General features: G+C 43.0%; 1 protein-coding gene across 3 annotated transcripts in view; it reads right to left on the reverse strand.

Moving 5' to 3' along the window:
• MYOF (myoferlin) overlaps nucleotides 1-20,627 on the reverse strand; it is a 142,349-nt gene that overhangs the window by 79,833 nt on the left and 41,889 nt on the right. For all 3 annotated transcript variants that reach the window (XR_011997511.1, XM_025990771.2, XM_072739533.1), the window contains exons 6-15: nucleotides 11,361-11,527; nucleotides 10,596-10,724; nucleotides 8,139-8,201; nucleotides 8,003-8,053; nucleotides 6,451-6,481; nucleotides 5,459-5,574; nucleotides 4,684-4,810; nucleotides 3,026-3,129; nucleotides 849-917; nucleotides 707-750 (exon numbers count right to left, since the gene is read on the reverse strand). Coding sequence is in view for 2 of the 3 variants with exons in the window: in XM_025990771.2 (XP_025846556.1) it covers nucleotides 707-750; nucleotides 849-917; nucleotides 3,026-3,129; nucleotides 4,684-4,810; nucleotides 5,459-5,574; nucleotides 6,451-6,481; nucleotides 8,003-8,053; nucleotides 8,139-8,201; nucleotides 10,596-10,724; nucleotides 11,361-11,527 (901 nt within the window). In the remaining variant the exon portion in view is untranslated. The remainder of the gene's footprint in view (nucleotides 1-706; nucleotides 751-848; nucleotides 918-3,025; nucleotides 3,130-4,683; nucleotides 4,811-5,458; nucleotides 5,575-6,450; nucleotides 6,482-8,002; nucleotides 8,054-8,138; nucleotides 8,202-10,595; nucleotides 10,725-11,360; nucleotides 11,528-20,627) is intronic.

The following is a 20,627-nucleotide window of genomic DNA, read 5'->3' on the forward strand; positions in this document are numbered from 1 at the left end:
AAATAAAATAAATCCTTGATTTCAGGACACCTGGGTGGCTCAGTGGTTGAGAGTCTGCCTTCAGGGATGCCTGGGTGGCTCAGCGGTTGAGCATCTGCCTTTGGCTCAGGTTGTGACCTGGGGTCCTGGGATCAAGTCCCATGTCCAGCTCCCTCCATGGAGCCTGCTTCTCCCTCTGCCTGTGTCTCTGCCTCTGTGTGTGTGTGTGTGTGTGTGTGTGTGTGTGTGTGTCTCATGAATAAATAAATAAAATCTTAAAAAAAAAAAAAAGAGTCTGCCTTCAGCTCAGGGCGTGATCCTGGGATCCGGGATCAAGTCCCACATCGGGCTTTCTGTGAGGAGCTTGCTTCTCCCTCTGCCTGTGTCTCTGCCTCTCTCTCTGTGTGTCTCTCATGAATAAATAAATAAATCTTTTTAAAAATTCCTTGATTTCTTATCTTGCGGGATTTTTCAGATTATTTTTCCCTTCCCTTGTTTACAAGCAATTGAACCAAGATACATGAAGGTTTTCTGCAACAATACCATTATTAATTTTTTAAAAGAAAACACCCAATTCCAGGAGCAATTTATCACCTCCCCCTGTGACTATGCCAAAGAAGAAAAAAGGAGCAAATTGAAAAGTAAGAGACCATCTAGAGTAGTGTTCCCCAAAATCCAAACACTCAATTCTTTAAGTTTGAATTAATAAGTTTATTTTTTAACTTACCAGTCATATATTGTTAGTTTTATTTTTTCACACATTGAAGGAAACTGTTAAAAGGAAACAGAACAAAATAGTTATTTCTCAACTTATTCAGTAACTATTAAATTAAGTAGCCTTACTTTTTATTGAAGAAAAAAAGTCAAACCTTGATCTGAAGATTAACGACTTGGTTCCACTCAGGATTTGCATTTTTCTCAATTATATTTGTGCAAACCTGTAAAATCATCAAAACACAACTATAGGTATTCAAGATTCTAATTTCCATAAGTTCACAACATATGCATCCTAGATTATGACTTTAATAGTTTACTTACTAGATATATACTTAGTAGCCTGGTTCAAGTTTATTTCTCTATTTGGTAATTGTAACATGGGTTTAATATTAATCTTTGCTCCTTCCATGCACTAAAAGTTAGTTTTCAACTGCCAGATTGCTAACATTGGATTAGTGTAATGATGCAGGTGTTAATATTTATTGAGCACTTGTTACATACTGTCTAGTAAGCACTTCTTCATTAATGTGTGCACACAGATCGTTAGATCCTGCCCACTAGCCCCTCTCCCTGCTCCCCAAACCAGCTCCTATCAAAACAGGAAAAATCAAATCAGCCATATCTCTCTCCCCCTCACGTGCCTCACCTAATCTGTGAGTAAGTCCTGACACCCCTGCTTCATGCAGAGACTGATCTCCCCCTGTACACCTCTTGTTGGCTCCTGTCTGATGCATGGTCCTCTCCTGCCTCCTTACTTTCATGATACCCCCTGTGTAGCAGTCTCAGTGAGCTCTCCGAGCACACTTAGAATGAAGTCCAGACCCTGCTCTGGCTGATAAAACCCTGCCTACCTATCTTCCCCCACCTCAAATCTCTCTGACTTCATCTTGTAGCTCCCCCTGGCTTGTGGCACTACAGCCTCAAGGGGATTCTTTCACTGCAGATGTGTCTTCTCCTTGGGCTCTTCTCTTTGCCTGGAAGCCCCCGTCCCCAGACCTTACACCATCCAGGCCTCTGCTCAAATGTTACTTCCTCAAAGGTGTCCCATCTGACAACCTAATGAAAACCCATCTTTCCAACCCCCTGTACAAATCACATCTTGTCCCCCGCTCTGTTTTCTTCATAGTAATGGGCACTACCTAAGATCATTAAACTACTTGTTAACTTATTTATTGCTATGCCTTCTACTACAAAGGAAGCTCCATGAAAGCCATGACTGTCTTGCAAACTTCTCTATCCTCAGAATATGGGACAGTATTGATATTTAGTAGGCTCACAAAATTACTTCTCTAATTAATTAACCATTAACAACAATCCTATGAGATTATTATTATCTTATTTTATAGTTAAGAAAATTGACACTGAGAGGTTACGGAAATTGCCTTACCCACCTCTGGAGTGGGTTAAAGTCTGAATTTATTTATTTTATTTTATTTTTTTAAGATTTATTTATTTATTCATGAGAGACACAGGCAGAGGGAGAAACAGGCTCTTTGCAGGAAGCCTGATGTGGGACTCGATCCTGGATCCTGGGATCATGACCTGAGCCACAGGCAGGCACTCAACCGCTGAGCCACCCAGGCGTCCCTAAAGTCTGAATTTAAATTTCACTCTAGAACTGAGGGCTTTTCACCGCCTCCCCCACCACTGACTCTCCTAGGAAGTAACACCTGGTCCATAAGTGTATGGTTTCCCAAATCTCGCTTTCATAAGTAACTGGTTCAACTACATAAAAGATGCTAGTTCTTTGTGCCTACAGCTGTCCATGGTGCATTGTTATTCTATTACAGAATCCCAGTCTTCCATCTTTGACCATCTTTGTGGGTAAAAGTGGTGGTTACAGATGTGTCTACACCAAGAGTCCCCTGGCTCTTCCCAGCAGAATGAGATGGAGCTCCCCTGACTGCTCTCCAGTTTCAGCAGCTCACTGGGGTCTGGAAAGTGAGAAACATGATAGGAGTGGGCAGCTGGACATTAGGGGAGCCATATTCTACATTTACCAGGAATCATTGGTGCCAGTGAGGGAGCTTGCCTTAGATTAAGAAAATGCTTGGATTTGAGAAGTAATCCAAATAATTCAGTGATAGTTTTCATGTTCTGTTCTTTCTGAAGATTGAATTTTTCTAATTTGAATCTGCATACTTTCTGCTCCAAAATAAACTTGTGGAGAAGTCTGCATGTTCTGACTCAGATAATCTCCATTCCTGCAGACTTCCCAGACCATCAGGGGGCTACTTTAACAAAGAGTAAACAGAAATTCACTCCAAGGAAAGCATGATGCTTTAAATATTTACTTCTAGAGGTGTCTGCATTTAGATCACATACAAACCTTTTTTCCAGCAAAGGAAACTTCTACAAAAGGATCCACTAGGTTTTTTTTATCTGCATTGCCTCCAAATATTTCCTTTACTGTCTGTGAGAAGGCATCATCCACTGGAAAGCAATACATCACACAGCAGAAATTAAATTTGAGTTTCTTTTTTTTTAAATTTTTATTTATTTATGATAGTCACATAGAGAGAGAGAGAGAGGCAGAGACACAGGCAGAGGGAGAAGCAGGCTCCATGCACTGGGAGCCCAACGTGGGATTCGATCCTGGGTCTCCAGGATCGCGCCCTGGGCCAAAGGCAGGCGCCAAACCGCTGCGCCACCCAGAGAGTTTCTTAAAAGGATAGAAATCACTCAGCAAAATTAAAATTTTTCTCCTATCCATGAAGACAGTTTCAACAAGAATTGTTCTCAAAAGTGGCATGCGCTAATAGCATTATAACTGCAGAAATCTTGTCTTAGTTGAGAAAGAAATGTGTTCTCCCCAAAAAGTCAAAAACGAAACAAAACACCAAAAAAAGTCAAAAATAAAATGAAACAAAACAAGAGCATCTCGAAAAATATGCCAATAAATTATTATATTGAAAATCAGTCATTTTGTTGAGGGAAAAAGTAGAATAAAGTCCATCTAGATAGGATAAGAGGCCATTCAAAAACTCAACCTGGCTTCAACTTGGAAAAGGTGCTTTAGGTCAAAATGACATAAGCCTAGTTCAATTTTTTTCAGAGAAATTCAAGGAGCTTTGGCATAATCACAAATAACCATAAATAACACATTTAAGCAACTATAAACAGCATATCTCTCTCTCTCTCTCTCTCTCTCTCTCTCTCTCTCTCTGTTTTAACAAACTCAGAAGCAAATGAGGATCAATTACACTGGTTTGCCAAGGGAGTATAATGTGAGGTTTAACTTATTAACTTCATTTAGGATATTTCTAAGGAGAGATGAGAGAAGCACTATAGGGTATTAAACAAGTGAGGGCGGGTTCCAAGAGAAAGTAGCAAATCCTGAAGAGACCCATGGCCTATATACAAACTACTGCCACCTGGAGACTTGGAGAGGGGTCCCATGTCCCAGGACCCAGCAGAAAGCAGACAGGCTAGGCAGGGCAAAAGGATGCTGGGTCCTTGGCAAGTACACAGGAGTTCTGGACTAGTCTCTATGAGTAAAATCACAGTAAGTGATTCTCTTAAATGCACCCACCTCTTATTATACGTACCCCATGACATCATATTGACAAATTACTAGTTATTGGCACATAGCAACCCTTTACTCGGCCATTTTTAATAATTCAATAACAAGCACACTTATTTGTTTCAAAAATTTCATATTTTTCCTTCGGATGAAAGGAGCTGGAAGTGCTGCCTGCTGGCCTCTCTTCAGTATCCTCTAGAGTAAGGAGAAGCTGTAGAATACTGAGAAGACGAGAGATGAGCGGGATGGGCCAAAAGCTTAAGGAAAATGGATCAGTGACCAACTGGCTGCCCCATCAATCTGCTCAGGTAGCTTTCATGGGGCCAGAAATGGGGTCAGAATGAATGAAAAGAAGTCCATGAAGAAAAACATGACAGCACCAATCACTATTCAGAGTATGGTGTTAACGCACGTGACCATGCAAATAAATGGTCATCCTAGGGCAGGATTAAGTCCATACGTACTCTGGGGGATGTCCTCTGCTCGGTAGATTTTAAGCAAGAAAGTCACCCACCGGAGGGCGATGCCAGCAGGGAGTAACAAATTACTCTCCACGTCATCACTGTCATTATCACGATCTCGCTTCTCAGCCTATTGGGGAGACATGATTACAAATGAGACAAGTTGAAAAACTGTGCTTGTAAGAAGCCAGACTGATGCTTGTAAGATGAAACCGACTGGGACTATTTCCATTAGGATTTCCTGTGTTTCAGGCTTAAGAGTTCAGCCACAAATTCGATCTCAAAATTGGTCTGCAAAGTCAAAGCTCATGTTTCTTCAATTGACACAACACAAGAAAATAATGTGACCTTTTGTAATTTTATGAGCACTAAATAGGAGAGAAGGAGAGAAACAGTTCCTGAAGTTTTTCCTGTTTCTCTTCGGCACTTCCTTCGTCCAGCCCCTTAGAAGGACAACTGTCCCTTTAGGTAGCAATGCCTGATTCTGCATGGGAGCCACACTCTGTAGGCTAAATGATGCAAGAGAGCCTTGGAAACACACATATTTTTACTGAATGAAAAACCCATACATGGACACCAGAAAGGAGTCCAAGTGAGCTAGAAGAATAGTTCTATATGAAGGAAAGAATAGTTTCCAAAGTATAGGAAGAGTTGAAAGGTTGGAGTTACTGATTGGAAGCTGTGCTGCTTTTCACAACTACTGACACACCCACTTGCTTAATTCTTGGTCCCTATTTTTGGTGAAAAAATGTAAAGAGTAGAGAACATAGGGGCTTACAGGAGGCTCATCTCCGGTTCCCAGGATGAACATGCTGACTTTCATGTAACCTTTAGCACCTGAGCTGGCATCTTCAGGGTCATTGAGAAGAAGCCATTTTCTCATGACAGCGTGACCTAAAATAAAGAAGGATTAAAAAGACAGGGACCCTCTAAAGATAAGCTGACAGCTTTGTGATTTCATCTGCTGTAAGATAAACAATCATTTCCTCTGAAGTATCATAATGACACCAAGTTTGCCAGAGGAGTCTCTATATTAATGTCCTCCATGATGGGCAGCCCAGGTGGCTCAGTGGTTTAGTGCCACCTTCAGCCTAGGGTGTGATCCTGGAGACCTGGGATGGAGTCCCATGGCGGGCTCCCTGCATAGAGCCTGCTTCTCCCTCTGCCTCTCTCTCTCTCTCTCTGTCTCTCATTAATAAATAAATAAAATTCTAAAAAAAATGTCCTCTGTGCTTTGGACTGACCAGCCCCCAGCCCCAATCCTGCCCTGGTATCACTCAAACAAGGATCTCTAAGGTCTATTAATTAGTTCTCTAATTCGATTTTGGTAAGATCAAAATACCATCACAAAACAGAGAACTTACATACTTGTGAAATGTTAGGATAATTGCCATCAGATTGAAAAAGATATCCTTATTAAGCTATTCCTTCATTCATTCATTCCCACTAAGTATCCTTCCCCCTCTTCAATTAAGAAAAAGACATTTTTGGGCAGCCTGGGTGGCTCAACGGTTTAACGCCGCCTTCAGCCCAGGGTGTGATCCTGGAGACCCGGGATCGAGTCCCACGTCGGGCTCCCTGCATGGAGCCTGCTTCTCCCTCTGCCTGTGTCTCTGCCTCTCTCTCTCTCTGTCCGTCTCTCATGAATAAATAAATAAAGTCTTAAAAAAAAAAAAGAAAAGAGATACTTTTTAAATTCCTTTGTTGATCCCTCAGATTTTCTTGATTCCCAGAATCTTCAAGTTCATAGAGAGAAAGAATATTACTTACCCGGTTCATCATAAATGAATCCAACATCAATCTGGGAAAAGATAATTTAAAATAGCTCAAATCGACTTTAAAATCAGTTTAGTTACTTCAAAGAAACCATTATTATTATATTTAAATATAAGGCTCTTGACGACTTCAATTTCTATACCCACCATGGGTATAGAAATTTTGCTTCGATGTGGATAGAACTGGAGGGTATTATGCTGAGTTAAGTAAGTTAATCGGAGAAGGACAAACATTATATGGTCTTATTCATTTGGTGAATATAAAAAATAGTGAAAGGGAATAAAGGGGAAAGGAGAGAAAATGAGTGGGAAATATCAGAGAGGGTGACAGAATATGAGAGACCCCTAACTCTGGGAAATGAAACACGGGGTATGAAAGGGGAGGTGGGTGGGTGGTTGGGGTGACTGGGTGACAGGCACTGAGGGGGGCACTTGACAGGATGAGCACTGGGTGTTATGCTATATGTTGGCAAATCGAACTCCAATAAAAAAATATAGAAAAAAAAGAAGTCAATTTCTTTGAGAACAACACTTCCATCTTACCCTCTTTGTATCTCCAATGTCTTGTCTGATGTGTGGAACACAGAAGACCCTCAACCAATCATTTTGAATGAAAGAACTAACTAGTCTTGGCGCTGGACGGGACCATGAAAGTAGGAAGACCAGTGTTTCCCGGTTTGCTTGGAACTTTTCCCCAAGCACAGAAAGTCTCACATTCTGTAAAATCCCTCAGTCCCAGACAGACTTGGACTTTGGGCACCCTATGTGAAGTCACCTGGTCCAATTTCCTGTCCAATATTCCTCTTTCTTCTCCTCCAGCTAATGCTAATTAATTAATGTTAGCATTAATATAACCATCAATTGGGCACTTCAATGTGCCAAGCACTCTACTAGATGTTTTATATATTCTATCCCACTTAGTATTCACAATGAGTCCATTTTAAAGAAGAAACTAAGGATCAGTTGGTATGTGGCTAGTTGGTAGCCACAGGGTATGAACACATGTATGCCTGACCCAGATCATTCTCTAGGACCTCTAATGCTTGGAGCTCCTTCTTTTGAGAGGCAGCCCATTCCACATAGAATTGCTGAGAAGCACCACAAAGTATTTGTCTTTGATTCTAAATGAGTTACTTGGAAAAGTACCCTGATTCTCTTTCCTGTTTTGGTTTGCTTTTCCGATTCCACATTTACAATAATTGGCTTTGGAGATGGAACCCTGGGGCCACTGGTAAGTGGAGCTAGTTTATGGGCTTCCTGCCACTGTCAAGCACCCCTTCCCTTTGTAGCACTGCATTGGAACTCTAGGAGGGCCCTGATGTGGCATCTTCCAGGCATTTGTTTTAAGGCATAGTAAGTGCTGTACTTTAGAAGTTGACTAGACCCAGGCCAGAGAACACTCTGACAAACATGGCCCATAGTGTGAATCCCTTACACGTAACTTTAATATGTCATCAAGGTGGACAGCCTGATACCTGGCCAGGAACCTGATTCCTCACTATGAAAATGCCTGTCTAAGTTGAACGAAACAGACTGTTGTAACCCACCTTAAATTCCCCCATCAGACAATCTGCCCGCAAAGAATGGGAATTATAAACCTGGAAGAAAGAAGAGCCATGAGAAGCTTATTGGCTTTATCTGGCAGTTAGAAAACATGACCTTTCTATTCCAAAGCCCCCTTACCCGAATGCTGATGATCTCATCCATCAGTTGAGAAGGGGTTATGTGGACATTGTAGAAAAATAACTGTCAAAACAGAAGAGAAAAATGTTTGAATGTTAACGGGGGTGGACTCAGGTTTAGTGTGATCTAATGCTATAATTTGGGAACCCTCCTAAAAAATATAAAACATAACCCCAAAAGTAGGTTTGACCATGAGCCTTCGAAAAGGCCTTGAGGCTTAAGCTTCATGAGCTTCTTGGCAAACTCACTTTTGCATGTTGGAAAAAAAGAATATGTAACAAAAAAAAAAAAAGAATATGTAACAACTATAGTGTGTATGTAATGAAATTGAATTGTTCATTGGGGGCCAAAAATATGATAGCTAACTGATATGTAGATCTAAGTTTACTTCATGCTGCAAGTCTCACTAAAATGGATGTTTGGGGTTTGCATGACCTGGAAAATTGAGTTGAATTCCCTACAATTGTCCTAAAAAAAGTTCTTTTTAGTTTTGTTTTTTTTTTAATCTAGGATCCACTCAAGGATTACATTTGGTTGTTGTATCTCTTTAGTTTTCTTCTTCTTCTTCTTCTTCTTCTTCTTCTTCTTCTTCTTCTTCTTCTTCTTCTTCTTCTTCATCTTTTTAATTTTAGAGGGAGAGAGAGAGAGCATGAGCAGGGGGAGAGCACAGGGGAAGGAGAGGAAGAGGGAAAGAATCCCAAGCTGACTGTGCTAAGTGTGGGAGTCTGACCTCATATGCAGGGCTCCATCTCACGACCCTGAGATCATGACCTGAGGCTGAAACCGAGAGTTGGACGCTTAACCAACTGAGCCACCCAAGCACTCCAGCTTTAGTTTCCTTTTATACAGCAAACTATTATTGTTATTTATTTATCCTGCTTATTTTTGTTATTTATTTATCTATCAAGATCTGTTGTCTTCTAGAATATTCCACAATCCAGACTGGCATAAATATTTCCTCACTATTAGATTCAAATTGGCTATTTGACAAGAAATGACATGGGTGATATTGGTCCTTCCACTATATCACATCAGGACACACACATCATTTTGTGCCATTATTGGTGATAACAAGTTTAGTCACTTGGTTAAGAAGATGTAGGTAAACTAGGGATTTTGTAGTAAATTCTTTTATTAATTCCTGAATTGGTCTGCTTAGAGTCTCTGGTATTTGATTCAGAGATCTAATCTCAAAAAAATTCATTATTATGGGAAAATTTTAAGGTGGAGATTCTTGCCAAGCTCCTCAGAATGCAGCTGAGTAAATGTTCATCCTGCATTATAAATGCAAATCACCCAGAAGCTTGTCCTCCCTGCAAGTCCTCCCTGGCGAACCTCTCTCAGGCTCTCCAGAAGTCCACTTCAAGTGCTACCCCCCTCACCGCCTCAGCACACACCTGCATCATATGTCTGCTTTGACACTACTTCACTGCGTGTTGTTGTCTCCAATTCCTCCAAGGTGGGAAAGTGACAAGTGAAAAGAAGACGGGCCTTCTGTGAAGGTAGGGCCACCTTGAACAAAGGGGGAGAAACTGGAACCCCAGACAGAAGAAACGGGTTCCTTGTATGCACAGTGGTGGGAAAAAAACAAAAGCCGGAGCCAGCCTGGGATCAGAAAGCTGCAAGGAACCCAGAGAGAGGATGAGAGGAAACCACAGTAGGAAAGGCCTGGGCTCAGACAACAGGGCCTGGGACTCAAGCCTGAGGAATCTCAGAAATGCGTCTCCTCAGCAGAGCAGGGCTGGGTTCAGAGGACTCCCCAAATATTATGTTTCTCACAGCCCTGCTCTGCAAGTTTTGTGGTACCTGAGATAACTGCCAAGGTATTCAGCATTTCTGAGGAGCGTTATGGAAAATGTCAGCAGGACTGTATTCTCGGTGTGGGAGGGAAAAGAAGACCCTTTTGGTTCCTAATTGCTTTCCTTTTACATATATTATTTTTATAGCCAGAAAGGTGTTGACACCTTTAAAAAGTCAACCATTGTCGTCCATGTGAAATATGTGACAATCTGCCTTAGAGCTGTGACTGAAACTTAGCATTGTTTTCTTTCATGAGGGTCCAGCATGAACTGGTCTTAATTATGAAAATGTGGTGATGCTTTTTTTTTTTTTTTGAGTAGCAAAGCGATCACAGAACTTCCTTAACCATCCCTCAGAGACGTCCTGCTGCTTAGAAACAGCAAAGGCAGATGTAAGTGACTTCCTGTGGTCCGTCATTAGGAATGCAAGGATCCGACAGGACAGGTGCCAAGCTGGCAGCTCTGAGACCAGGCCATTTGATTTCGAGACCCAGTGGCTCTTAGAATGCTGAACGCTGGAACTTTGCATTGTCTTTGCCAGATGTCTGCACACGAGTCCCCCTCCAATGTGGAACGAGGAAGGGGAAGGTGGAAGGCAGGAAGATGTGTGTAAATAGAACAGACTCACTAAGCAGAAACACGTGCTATGCCCATTTACCTCATCATAAAATGGGTTGTTCCCTCTCTTGATCCTTGTTCTGTGTGTCTGGCCACAGACATGGACCTTGACCACAGGCTTGATGTTGTTGCCACTTAACTGGCGGCCCTCAATCACTCGGACGCGGATCTGCAAGCACAGAAGGGGTGTTGTTACTGATCCTTCCCCAGCACCGGGTGAGAGAATCCTCAGGTGCCATGTCAGTCTGTCTGCCTGTGAGGATCACCGACGCCAGGCCCGGGGCAGGTGCGCACAGCCTGGGGGTAGCCCCCGCTGCTCATTCCCAAGGTGGAAGTGGGGCTGGGTTGGAGAAACCTAGAGGAGTAGTGGGGTTGAAACAGTCCAGGGCTGGCCCGGGAAAGGGTGCAGTAGGGGGTGGGAGGGAGGTGCCCGCTGCTCTTTCCCCAGCCTCCCACCTGGTCTGCTTGAGCCTGGGATGTACTAACTCACTCCACAGCTGTCTGCCAAGGAAGTGCTCAGAACTAGGAAGATGCACTACTGTGCCTCTATTCTTTCCAACCACCAATGGGAAGGAGGGGTATAGTTTTGTTTCTCTGAAGAGTCTCATCAGGCTTGACTCCATCTACTCCTGCATGCAATAGATGGACAGCGTTTCTTCTTGGGTTTATGCTCTGACGTCCCTTTTTGCTAGTTGGGCAGCTGCGCTTAGCAACAGGTCCTTCCCAGCAACAGTGCAATTGCCAGAAGCTGGACAATACGGTGGTAGCATAAAAACACGGGGCCCGTTTCCAGGGCTGTTCGCACCTGGAAGTCCTGAGGCTTGTTGGACAGCATCCGCCGGTTCTTCTTTGCTTTCGTGAGCCTCCGGGTGAGGTGAGCCTCCGACACGATCCCACCTGACCCCCTGGGCCCAGGGCCCGTGACCGTGCCGTCCAACCTGTCTTCATCACCTCCATCTTCCTCTTCTTCTCCTGAAACACCAACAAGAGATCCGGTCAGAGATGGCCCTCATCCTATAAATGTCTGAATGCAGGTTTCCTGAAAACAGAATTCTCAGTGTTCAGGGGTGGTGAAGGAGCTGCTCCACTTGGGATGTGCTGCGACTCAGATACAGTTTCTTTAGGAAAATGTGTTCACGGGTGCATCGGGTGCTCACTCAGGCTGTATTCAAAGTGACCAAGTGACCCCAAAGTGACCATCTCTTCATCCAGAGATGAAGGGGAGAGCAAGAGGAGAAGAGTCAGTTGGACCCCACCAGAAATCACCTGGTTCTGATCTGGGGACCCAGCCTGAGGTCAAGGGGCCTTTCTGTGGTTAGGAGAGAGAGAGGAGACAATCCCAGGGGACACTGGAGCTTGGCAAAGGAGACTTTGACTCCACCATCCCCAGTGCTGGTCTTTTCTCTAGAGATGAATTCATGAGAGTGCTGCATTGCCTCCTTTCTGCTTGAGTCTCCAGGTTCCTAAATGCCCTCTCCACCCTCGTGGCAGATGAGAAACACACCTCCGGTTTCCTTGCCAAGCAGACCAATGTGGTCTCATGCTTTCCCTTTGCCCACCTTTTCTGTCACTTCCACATGCATCTATCTCCTCATTTATCTTCCTAACTTCCCTTCATACTCGGGGGGGGAAGGTATTTCCTGATTGATAGAGTGAAGCCCCTTCCAATACTTGAGAGCCTACTTCCTTCTGATTCTATGGAAACATCCCCAAGTATCCCACCTGCCCCCCAGAGTACCTCCAGTCGACTCTTCCCTATAGGGCCTTCCCTCTTCACATAGGCACAGCTCTTTCTCTCCTTAAAAAACAAAACTCAATGCTGTCTACTCTGTCTCTCCTTTCTTTTATTCACAAACTCTTTTAAACTCACTGACAATTTCAGCTTTTCTTATCTTAATAGACAAAAAGTGACCAAAAAGTGATGACCTCCTGGTAATCTGTACAATATAATTTAAGGGATCTACTTTGTCCAAAAAAATAACAGCATTCTCACCCTCTACCTTTGGATTCTGAAGCCCCCTCTTTTACAATGCAAAATCATGTAAGAGATCGAATTTCCATGCAGACACATTTGTCAGTCACTTACATTATAGTATGAATTAGTTCAATCAGACTGCCGTGTAGCACAGCTCTTAAAGCTTGGGCTCTGGAGTTATGTGGCCTGGGTTCAAATTCCAGTTTTAAGCTGTGTGAGTCTGAGTAGGTTTCTTAATTTCTGTTTCAGATTTCTCATATATAAGAAGGTGGAAATAATAGTATTTGCCACTGGGTTATTGTAAAGCTAAAATTAATTTTTATGCAAGCCTTCAACATGGTGCCTGGCACACAGCAACACTCAATATATTAGTCTTTTTTTTTTTTTTAAACTTTTGTTGAGGAATCAGTTTTGGTGGGAGTGCAGAACACAAGAACACTTCCCAGAGAGCAATCATGAGGTAGAGGTAGGGGCTGGAGAAGTCAGTGGGCAGCATGGGGGAAGGGGACACAGAATGAGGAAGGTGCAACCACAAGGAGGTAAAAGCACCTCCCCCCCAGCCCCATGACCGTGTATTGCTTCAGAGTTCAGCCCAGAATGAACCCTCCCTTCATCACCTCTTTTACACTCAGCCTCTCCAGCTACTTCTATCCATAGAGATCCAACATGACTTTTTGCTAAGCTTCAGGGCCCTTTTCTGAGTCTTCCCACTCCACTGAACATGGTCTTGGGCACTGGGCAGCCACACACACTTTTCTGAGTCACACAGCTCTCTTCCTGGCCCTCTGACTAAACCATCTCAGGTTCTTCTTGGGCTCCTCTCCATGTCCTGCTCCCCACATGTGACTTCCCACTCTGTTCCTTAGTCCTCTGCCCCTCTGACCTCATGGCTTCTGCATCTACACTTTAGACCCACAGAGTGTGAGGCCAGAGAGGACTCCAAGATCCCTGGTCAGAACATGTGCCTCACCACAGCATCCAGACAAGACAACTGAGGTCTGGAAAGCCGAGGTGACCTGTTAGGTTATTGGGAGCTGAGCTGAAATGAGGACTGGGTCTTTGCTTACCTCACTGGCTCCAGACTGAGTCTAAAACCAGGCTGTGGGGGAAGGAGCTGCTGTCTGCACCTTTGTCAGGATACCAGGAAACCCCAGAGAGGCTGAAGGCAAGAAGGAATACCTTGGCCCTCTGCAAGATAATCTGGGACTCTTCTACTCCATCCTTGATGAGGTTTCAAAAGCAAGGCTTGCCTGCCTGCCACCCACCTTGGGGCACCCAGGTCTTAGAATGTCCCTCCTCCCATTCTTCACCAGATGAGTGCCTCAACTTCCAATTTTCTCAAGCCCCTGATGAAATACCCTGGCTCTGAAAAGCACCACAAGTGACCCTACCCAGGAGCTCAGTGAATGAACCACATTCATTCTTGGAATGAACCAACAAGGAGACACAGGCCTGCCTTCTTGAGTTTTTCAGCTGGACAGTACAGGGCACTCCTCCGACCCCTGCGCCAGCCTCAGGGAAACATAGGAAGGTCTGGCCCCCCTGCTGCAAACCTGTCCTGAACTGGGCAGTGGCTGGGCTGAATGCCTCAAGGGCTCCTCTGACAACTAAGACAAACTCCCTTTGCTCATCCTGGTTTCCTCCCTGCTGCGAATTGTTCCATTTGGGGTCAGTGGTTATGGAGGGCAGCAAATAGGAGAAGGAGGGGTAAACCGTGCCCTCTGCGTGCTGGCCCCTGTATAAGTCCTCATTAAGCTCTCTCTTTTTTTTTTTAAGATTTTATTTATTTATTTATTTATTTATTTATTTATTTATTTATTTCTGATAGAGGGGAGGGGCAGAGACACAGGCAGAGGGAGAAGCAGGCCCCAAACCAGGAGCCTGACGCGGGACTCGATCCCGGGACCCCAGGATCACGCCCTGGGTCAAAGGCAGGCGCTAAACCACTGAGCCACCCAGGGATCCCCCCTCATTAAACTCTTAATGGATGCTTCTGAAGGACCGCAGGCAATGAAGAGCCAGTTTCTTCTAGGAAATACCTTCTGCCATTCAGACCTGAGCCTGAGGGATGGGTCAGAGGAAACCAGCCTGAGTCATGGCTACTGTCAGCATCTCTGCACACAGCAGAAGGATATTTGAGCAGGAAATCCCCCCATAATGTTGCAGGAAGCTACACAGCATTAAACAATGCCACCCTAAGTGTTCCACAAAGAATGAGGGGGGCCCTTTAGGCACTGCCAAGCTCACTCTTCTCTGCAAGCTGTTTCATTACCAGATGTGGGTAGTTGTGTGGGCATGCCCTACTGCTGAGACCCAGGAATAAATCTGAACCACAGCTCAGATGATCTACAAGGATGACTAGAGAGGGCAACATTACATTGGGAACCACTGACTAAATAGAAAGTTGCTGATTGTATTTGCTTCCTTGTATTTGCTGGCTGTCACAAAGAACCCCAAACTAGGTGGCTTAAAGCAATAGAAATTGATTCTCTGACAGTTCCAAACCCTAGAAGGAGAGTGTTGGCAGGGCTATTCTCCCTCAGGACCATCATCTCATCTAATCCTCTTCCATTCCTTGGTGGAGAGTCTTTTCTGGATTTTCTTAAGTAGGCCCCACACCCAACCTAGAACCTAACGTGGGGCTTGAACTCATGACCCTGAGATCAAGACGTGAGCTGAAATCAAGGGTCAGATGCTTAACCAACTGAACCACCTAGGCATCCCCTTTCTGGAATATTTTATGCTTTTTTGGGTGGAGAAGATGTTATAACAACCCCGTTTCTCTAGAGTCCTAGAATGTCATTCTCTGCCTGTGATATCTTGTAACATTAATTTTGGAGATAATTCCTTCCTGCTTCTTATTAGCTGGTGGCTCCTGGCAGTGCTGGGCATTCCTTAGCTTGTGGCTGCATCCTTCCAATCCCTGCCTCTGTTGGCACATGGCCTCCTCCCCCTGGGTATCTGGGCACCCCCATGTCTTTTTTGTAAAGGTACCAGTCACTGTAACAGTATGATTTCATCTTAGCTAAGTGCATCTGCAAAGATCCCATTTCTGAATAAGGGCACCTTTTGATATTCTGTGTAGGAATTGGCGGGGGACACTATTCAACTCCCTACAAAGGCCATCTTTTGATTCTTTCCAGTGTGTTCCATCTATTACTCCAGTCTACAGTCTGTAGACACACAGGCACCCTCAATCTATCAACCACATCATTTTTCCTGCCTCCCACCCCCTGCCACTGCCTTCACATCTTTTTTCTCTTGATCTGTGCCAGTCCATGCTCTAACACTGCCCTGCTCCTCTTCACCCTCAACTCCTTCCTTCCTCTGGTTTACTGTACTCACCTGGTTCATTCAACCTCCACTCACTCCACCCCTTCACCTAGGGAGCTCAGCTTGGCTAAACACTCACCCTTTTGGCCAGTCCCACTTTAATTTCATGATCACACATGTTAAATGCATTCACAGGCCATCCTACCATATTTCCAAGGCATCTATCCTGGATCCTGGTCTGAGAAAGCCACTAATAGGCCAACACAATCAAATCACTTTACTTTTCTGAACTTCCACCTATTGTGCACCTTGAAAGCTTCAGATAACCTCTCCTTCTCATTGCCAGCTAATGAACTTGCATCTTATTTCATTAAGAAAACAGGTAATCAGAAGAGAATATCTTCATCCTCCCAACTCCAAGTCAACCTTCCTACCTGCCTCTGTTGTCTGCCTTCCCTCCTGCTACAATCACTGAACTGTGTTCCCCATGAGGGCAATCCTTCCATACGTGTGCAGACCTCATCTCCTCTCCCCACTCAAGGATTTTGCTTCTGCAATTTCTGCCTCTCAGGAGGATCATTCCCAAATATGTAAAATATAGCCCACAATAAAAAAAACGAAAAATGAACAAAACAAACACAAAACAACTTTCTTTGACTCTCCCTATGGTTACTGCTCTATTTTTCTGTTCCTCTTAAAATGTCACTTTGGCCATGCCAAGCTCTTCACAATTCCTTTATATGAATGCTATCCTGCCTCTCCAGCAATTACCATGCCCTTCAGTCAAACCCTACCAAGCTTCTGACTGCTGCCAACACTGACCTGTCTCCTTTCTGAATGTCAGTAACCCTTTATGTGACTATGAAAAGATGCTTCAAATCCTATGTCATCAGGAAATACAAATTATTATTTTTTAAAAGATTTTATTTATTTATTTATGAGGGAGAGGCAGAGAGGCAGAGACACAGGCAGAGGGAGAAGCAGGCTCCATGCAGGGAGCCTGACGTGGGATTCGATCCTGGGTCTCCAGGATCATGCCCTAAGCTGAAGGCGGTGCTAAACCACTGAGCCACCTGGGCTGCCCAAGAAATACAAATTAAAACAATGAGATACCACTATACAAATTAGGATGATCAAAATCTGGAAGACTAATAACATCAAATGCTGGTGAGGATGTGGAGTAACAGGAACTCTCATACATTACTGGTAGGTATGCAAAGTGGTATAGCCACTTTTAAGACTGTTTAGCAGCTTCTTACAACATTAAAGGTATTCTTTCCATGTGATCCAGCAATCACGCTCCTTGGTATTTACCCAAAGAGGTTGAAAATGTATATTCATACAAAATCCATACATGGATGTTTATAGGAGCTTTATTCATAATTGCCAAACTTGAAAGAAACCAAGATGTCTTTCAGGAGGTGAATGAATAAATTAACTGTGGTATATCCAGACAATGGAATATTATTCAGTGCTTAAAGAGTAAGCTATCAAATCATGAAAAGACATGGGAAAATCTTAAATGCATATTACTAACTCAAAGTCAGTCTGAAAAGACTGCATACTATATGAATCCAACTCAAGGACATTCTGGAAAAGGCAAAACTATGGAGACAATAAAAGAATCAGGAGTCACCAAAGTTGGGTGGGGGATGAATATGCAAAGCACAGAGGATTTTAGGGCAGTGAAAGTACTCTGTATGATACTAAACTGATAGATATATGTCATTATACATTTGTCCAAACCCTAGAATATATGCCACCAAGAATGAGCCAAGAATGAACTCTAAGGGAAACTATGGACTTTGGGTAATTACAATGTGTCAACATAGGTTCATCCTTTGTAAAATGTGTACCATTCTGATGAGTGACACTGATGATGGAGAAGGCTACACATGTGCAGGGGCAGGGTGTGTATCTGATATCTGTTATCTTCCTCTCAATACTATGGCAAACCTAAAACCGCTCTAAAAGAAAACAAAGTCCTTAAATACACACAATGAACACACAAGTCCCTCAGGTATCCAACTCCTGGGACCTATAGTCAAACTAGTTTCTTCATTTTCCAGGGACGAATTTTCCTGAAAATCTTCACTTTTATGTTCTATAATTAAGATTTCAAAGTTCTTCCATGCAGGACTTATTATATGAATGGCAATCTTTAAAATCAGTATTGGTAATCATGAATAGTGGTTATCTCTGGAGGATGGGACTGTGGAAGATTTGCACTTTTTGTGTTTTATATTTCTGTAATGTCTACATTTTTACAAGCTATCATTGCTTTTGGACTCAAAAAGATCAATGAGTTCAAAAAAATTTTAATTTGTAAAGACCTATATAAATTAGAGGAAGCAGACTTATTGCTTTGACATAGAATGGTAAAGTTTTTTAAAGAGCCAATTGAAAAGAAAAAGAAAAAAATAATAAATAATAAATAATAAATAATAAAAAATAAAAAGAGAAAAGAAAAAGAAAACAAATTTTGGGCCAGATGTTCTGCTTAGGTTATTGAAGTATATGATGGCAGGAGGTGTGGCTATCTTGCTCTTACTTCTCTGCCTCATATTTGTTGGTCTTTTCTTCCCCCAAGTCTGTAAATTGTTGGTTGTTTTGTTTTTTTCCTAGCATCTTCCCTAGTATGGAGTTGTTGTAAGTACCCAAAGAAATCTTTGCTTAGTTGAATTGAATTGTCTTATTAAGACAAAAAAAAAAAAAAAGGTTTTCTCTCTTGAAACATCCAAATAACCCAGGATGTTGAAGGATTTTTTTAAATACCGAAGAAGAGATTCTTTCAGCTGGATTACGAAGCCGACATTCAGAATGTCACTCTTGACCCAGCTTTGGTGAATAGTCATCTAATAAAGCAAAGATAATACTTCTAGGTCAAAGAACTCTGTTCTTCTTCTTTTCTTTTCTTTTTTTTTTTTTTTTTTAGATTTTATTTATTTACTCATGAGAGACACACAGAGAGAGAGGCAGAGACACAGGCAGAGGGAGAAGCAGGCTCCATTTGGAAGCCTGACGCGGGACTTGATCCCCCGTCTCCAGGATCACGACCTGGGCTGAAGGTGGCGCTAAACCGCTGAGCCACCCGGGCTGCCCTGTTCATTTTTTAAGTAACAAAATTTTATTTTTGTCATCTCACACTTAAAAATGAACTTTCCCTGCAGACACAGCTCATTTCTTGGCTAGCACCTGTTAACACTCTTTGTTTGAAATCCAAATAAAAGGAGCTCAGGTTCTTTTCCTATCTCCACCCAGCAGTATCAGGGATTCTAGAGAACTTCTGAGAAAGACCTTGGCCAACTGCCACTGCAGAGCCTGCTGGGAGTGAGTTTCCTAAGAGAATGGGTGAACTCCCAGTCCAGGAACACTGCTGGAGCATTAGTGCTACCAAGACAATCCAGAAGGTGAGGAGCAGGAGCCTAAAGCAGAGGGACCTTAGATGGCAAGGATTCTCTCCTCACTGGATTTAAAGTTCAGAGCTTTTCTCATTTCTAAGGAGGCAGCCTTTGCTCCAGGGAAATCATATGGTCTCTGAGCATGCCCTATCCGTGGTCCATCTCAGAGGATGGGATCTTCCCGTACACTCTCAAATAGTTTGATGAATTGCTTATTCTCAAAGTCTCTCTGGTCTACTAGGACACAACTTTTTTCTTTTCCTTTTTTAAAAAAGATATTTATAAATAAGCATTAAGTATCACAATGTGACTTTGAGCCAAATCAGATCATTCATTCTTTTCCAACAGCTCTGATATTTAGAGGAAACAATTTGAATGTTCATACAGTGTTCCACCCAACTGAGCTCATGACTACACGTCAACTAGAATTGTTTTTGTAAAAACAGTAATAATAATAATAACAATGGCCACCATTTAGGTAGCACTTACTGTATACTAGGCACTGAGCTAAGTGCTTTCTTTATATGTCTTATCTCATTTAATCCTTGTGACAACTTTCTGATCTAGGTGCCACTATCATCCCCACTTTATGGTAAAGAAAACTGAGATTAAGAGAGAAGCGATTAAGAGAGAAGCGATTAAGAGAGGCTAAGTGATTTATCCAAGGCTACATGGCAGATTAACAACAGATACAGAATCCAACCTGGCCAGTCTGACCCCAAAGCCCTTGCTCTTATAAAGTCAAACTTTCACGATAATAAAAAAAAAGTTTTTTTCTCTAAAACTTAGACTAAATATGCCTGGAGAGCAGGAGCTGTACCCTAAAGCATTTATCACCCAGCACTGCAGTATCTAGTGTTAGGTCGAGAAACCCAGCAACTACTTTCTTTATTTCATAAATATTAAAGAAATGGTGTGGCACCATTCACAGTTTACTGTAAACTGTAAGTTTACTCCTTTGCTTGAATGATCCACAGTATTATCTTTTCCCTAAAGGCCTGCCTGAAGTGGTAACACAAAAGGGCTCATTTAACATTTTGGCTCTTGAAATGGAATGAACATAATGAAACTGCTGTTTATCTTCTAGTATACCCGGATAAGAGCATCCTCCCAGCAGCCATGCCCATCTATAACCTTAGAACGTGAATTATTTGGAAATAGGGTCTTTGTGGATGGGATCAAGCAAAGATGAGACCACACTGGATGAAGGTAGGCTAATCCAACCACTGGGATCCTTACAAAAAGTAAGAAATTTGGACATACCCAGGGACCATGCCCTGAGATGACAGAGGAAGAGACTGGAGTGGTGAATCTGCAAGCCAAGGAACAGCAAAGATTACCAGTAACCACCAGAAGCTAGGACAGAGGCCTAGAACAAATTTTCCCTTGGGGTCTCCAGAAGGAACCAGTCCAGTCAGCATCT

The sequence above is a fragment of the Vulpes vulpes genome, chromosome 15 (genome assembly GCF_048418805.1).
Source record: "Vulpes vulpes isolate BD-2025 chromosome 15, VulVul3, whole genome shotgun sequence".
Classification (NCBI taxonomy): Eukaryota; Metazoa; Chordata; class Mammalia; order Carnivora; family Canidae; genus Vulpes; species Vulpes vulpes.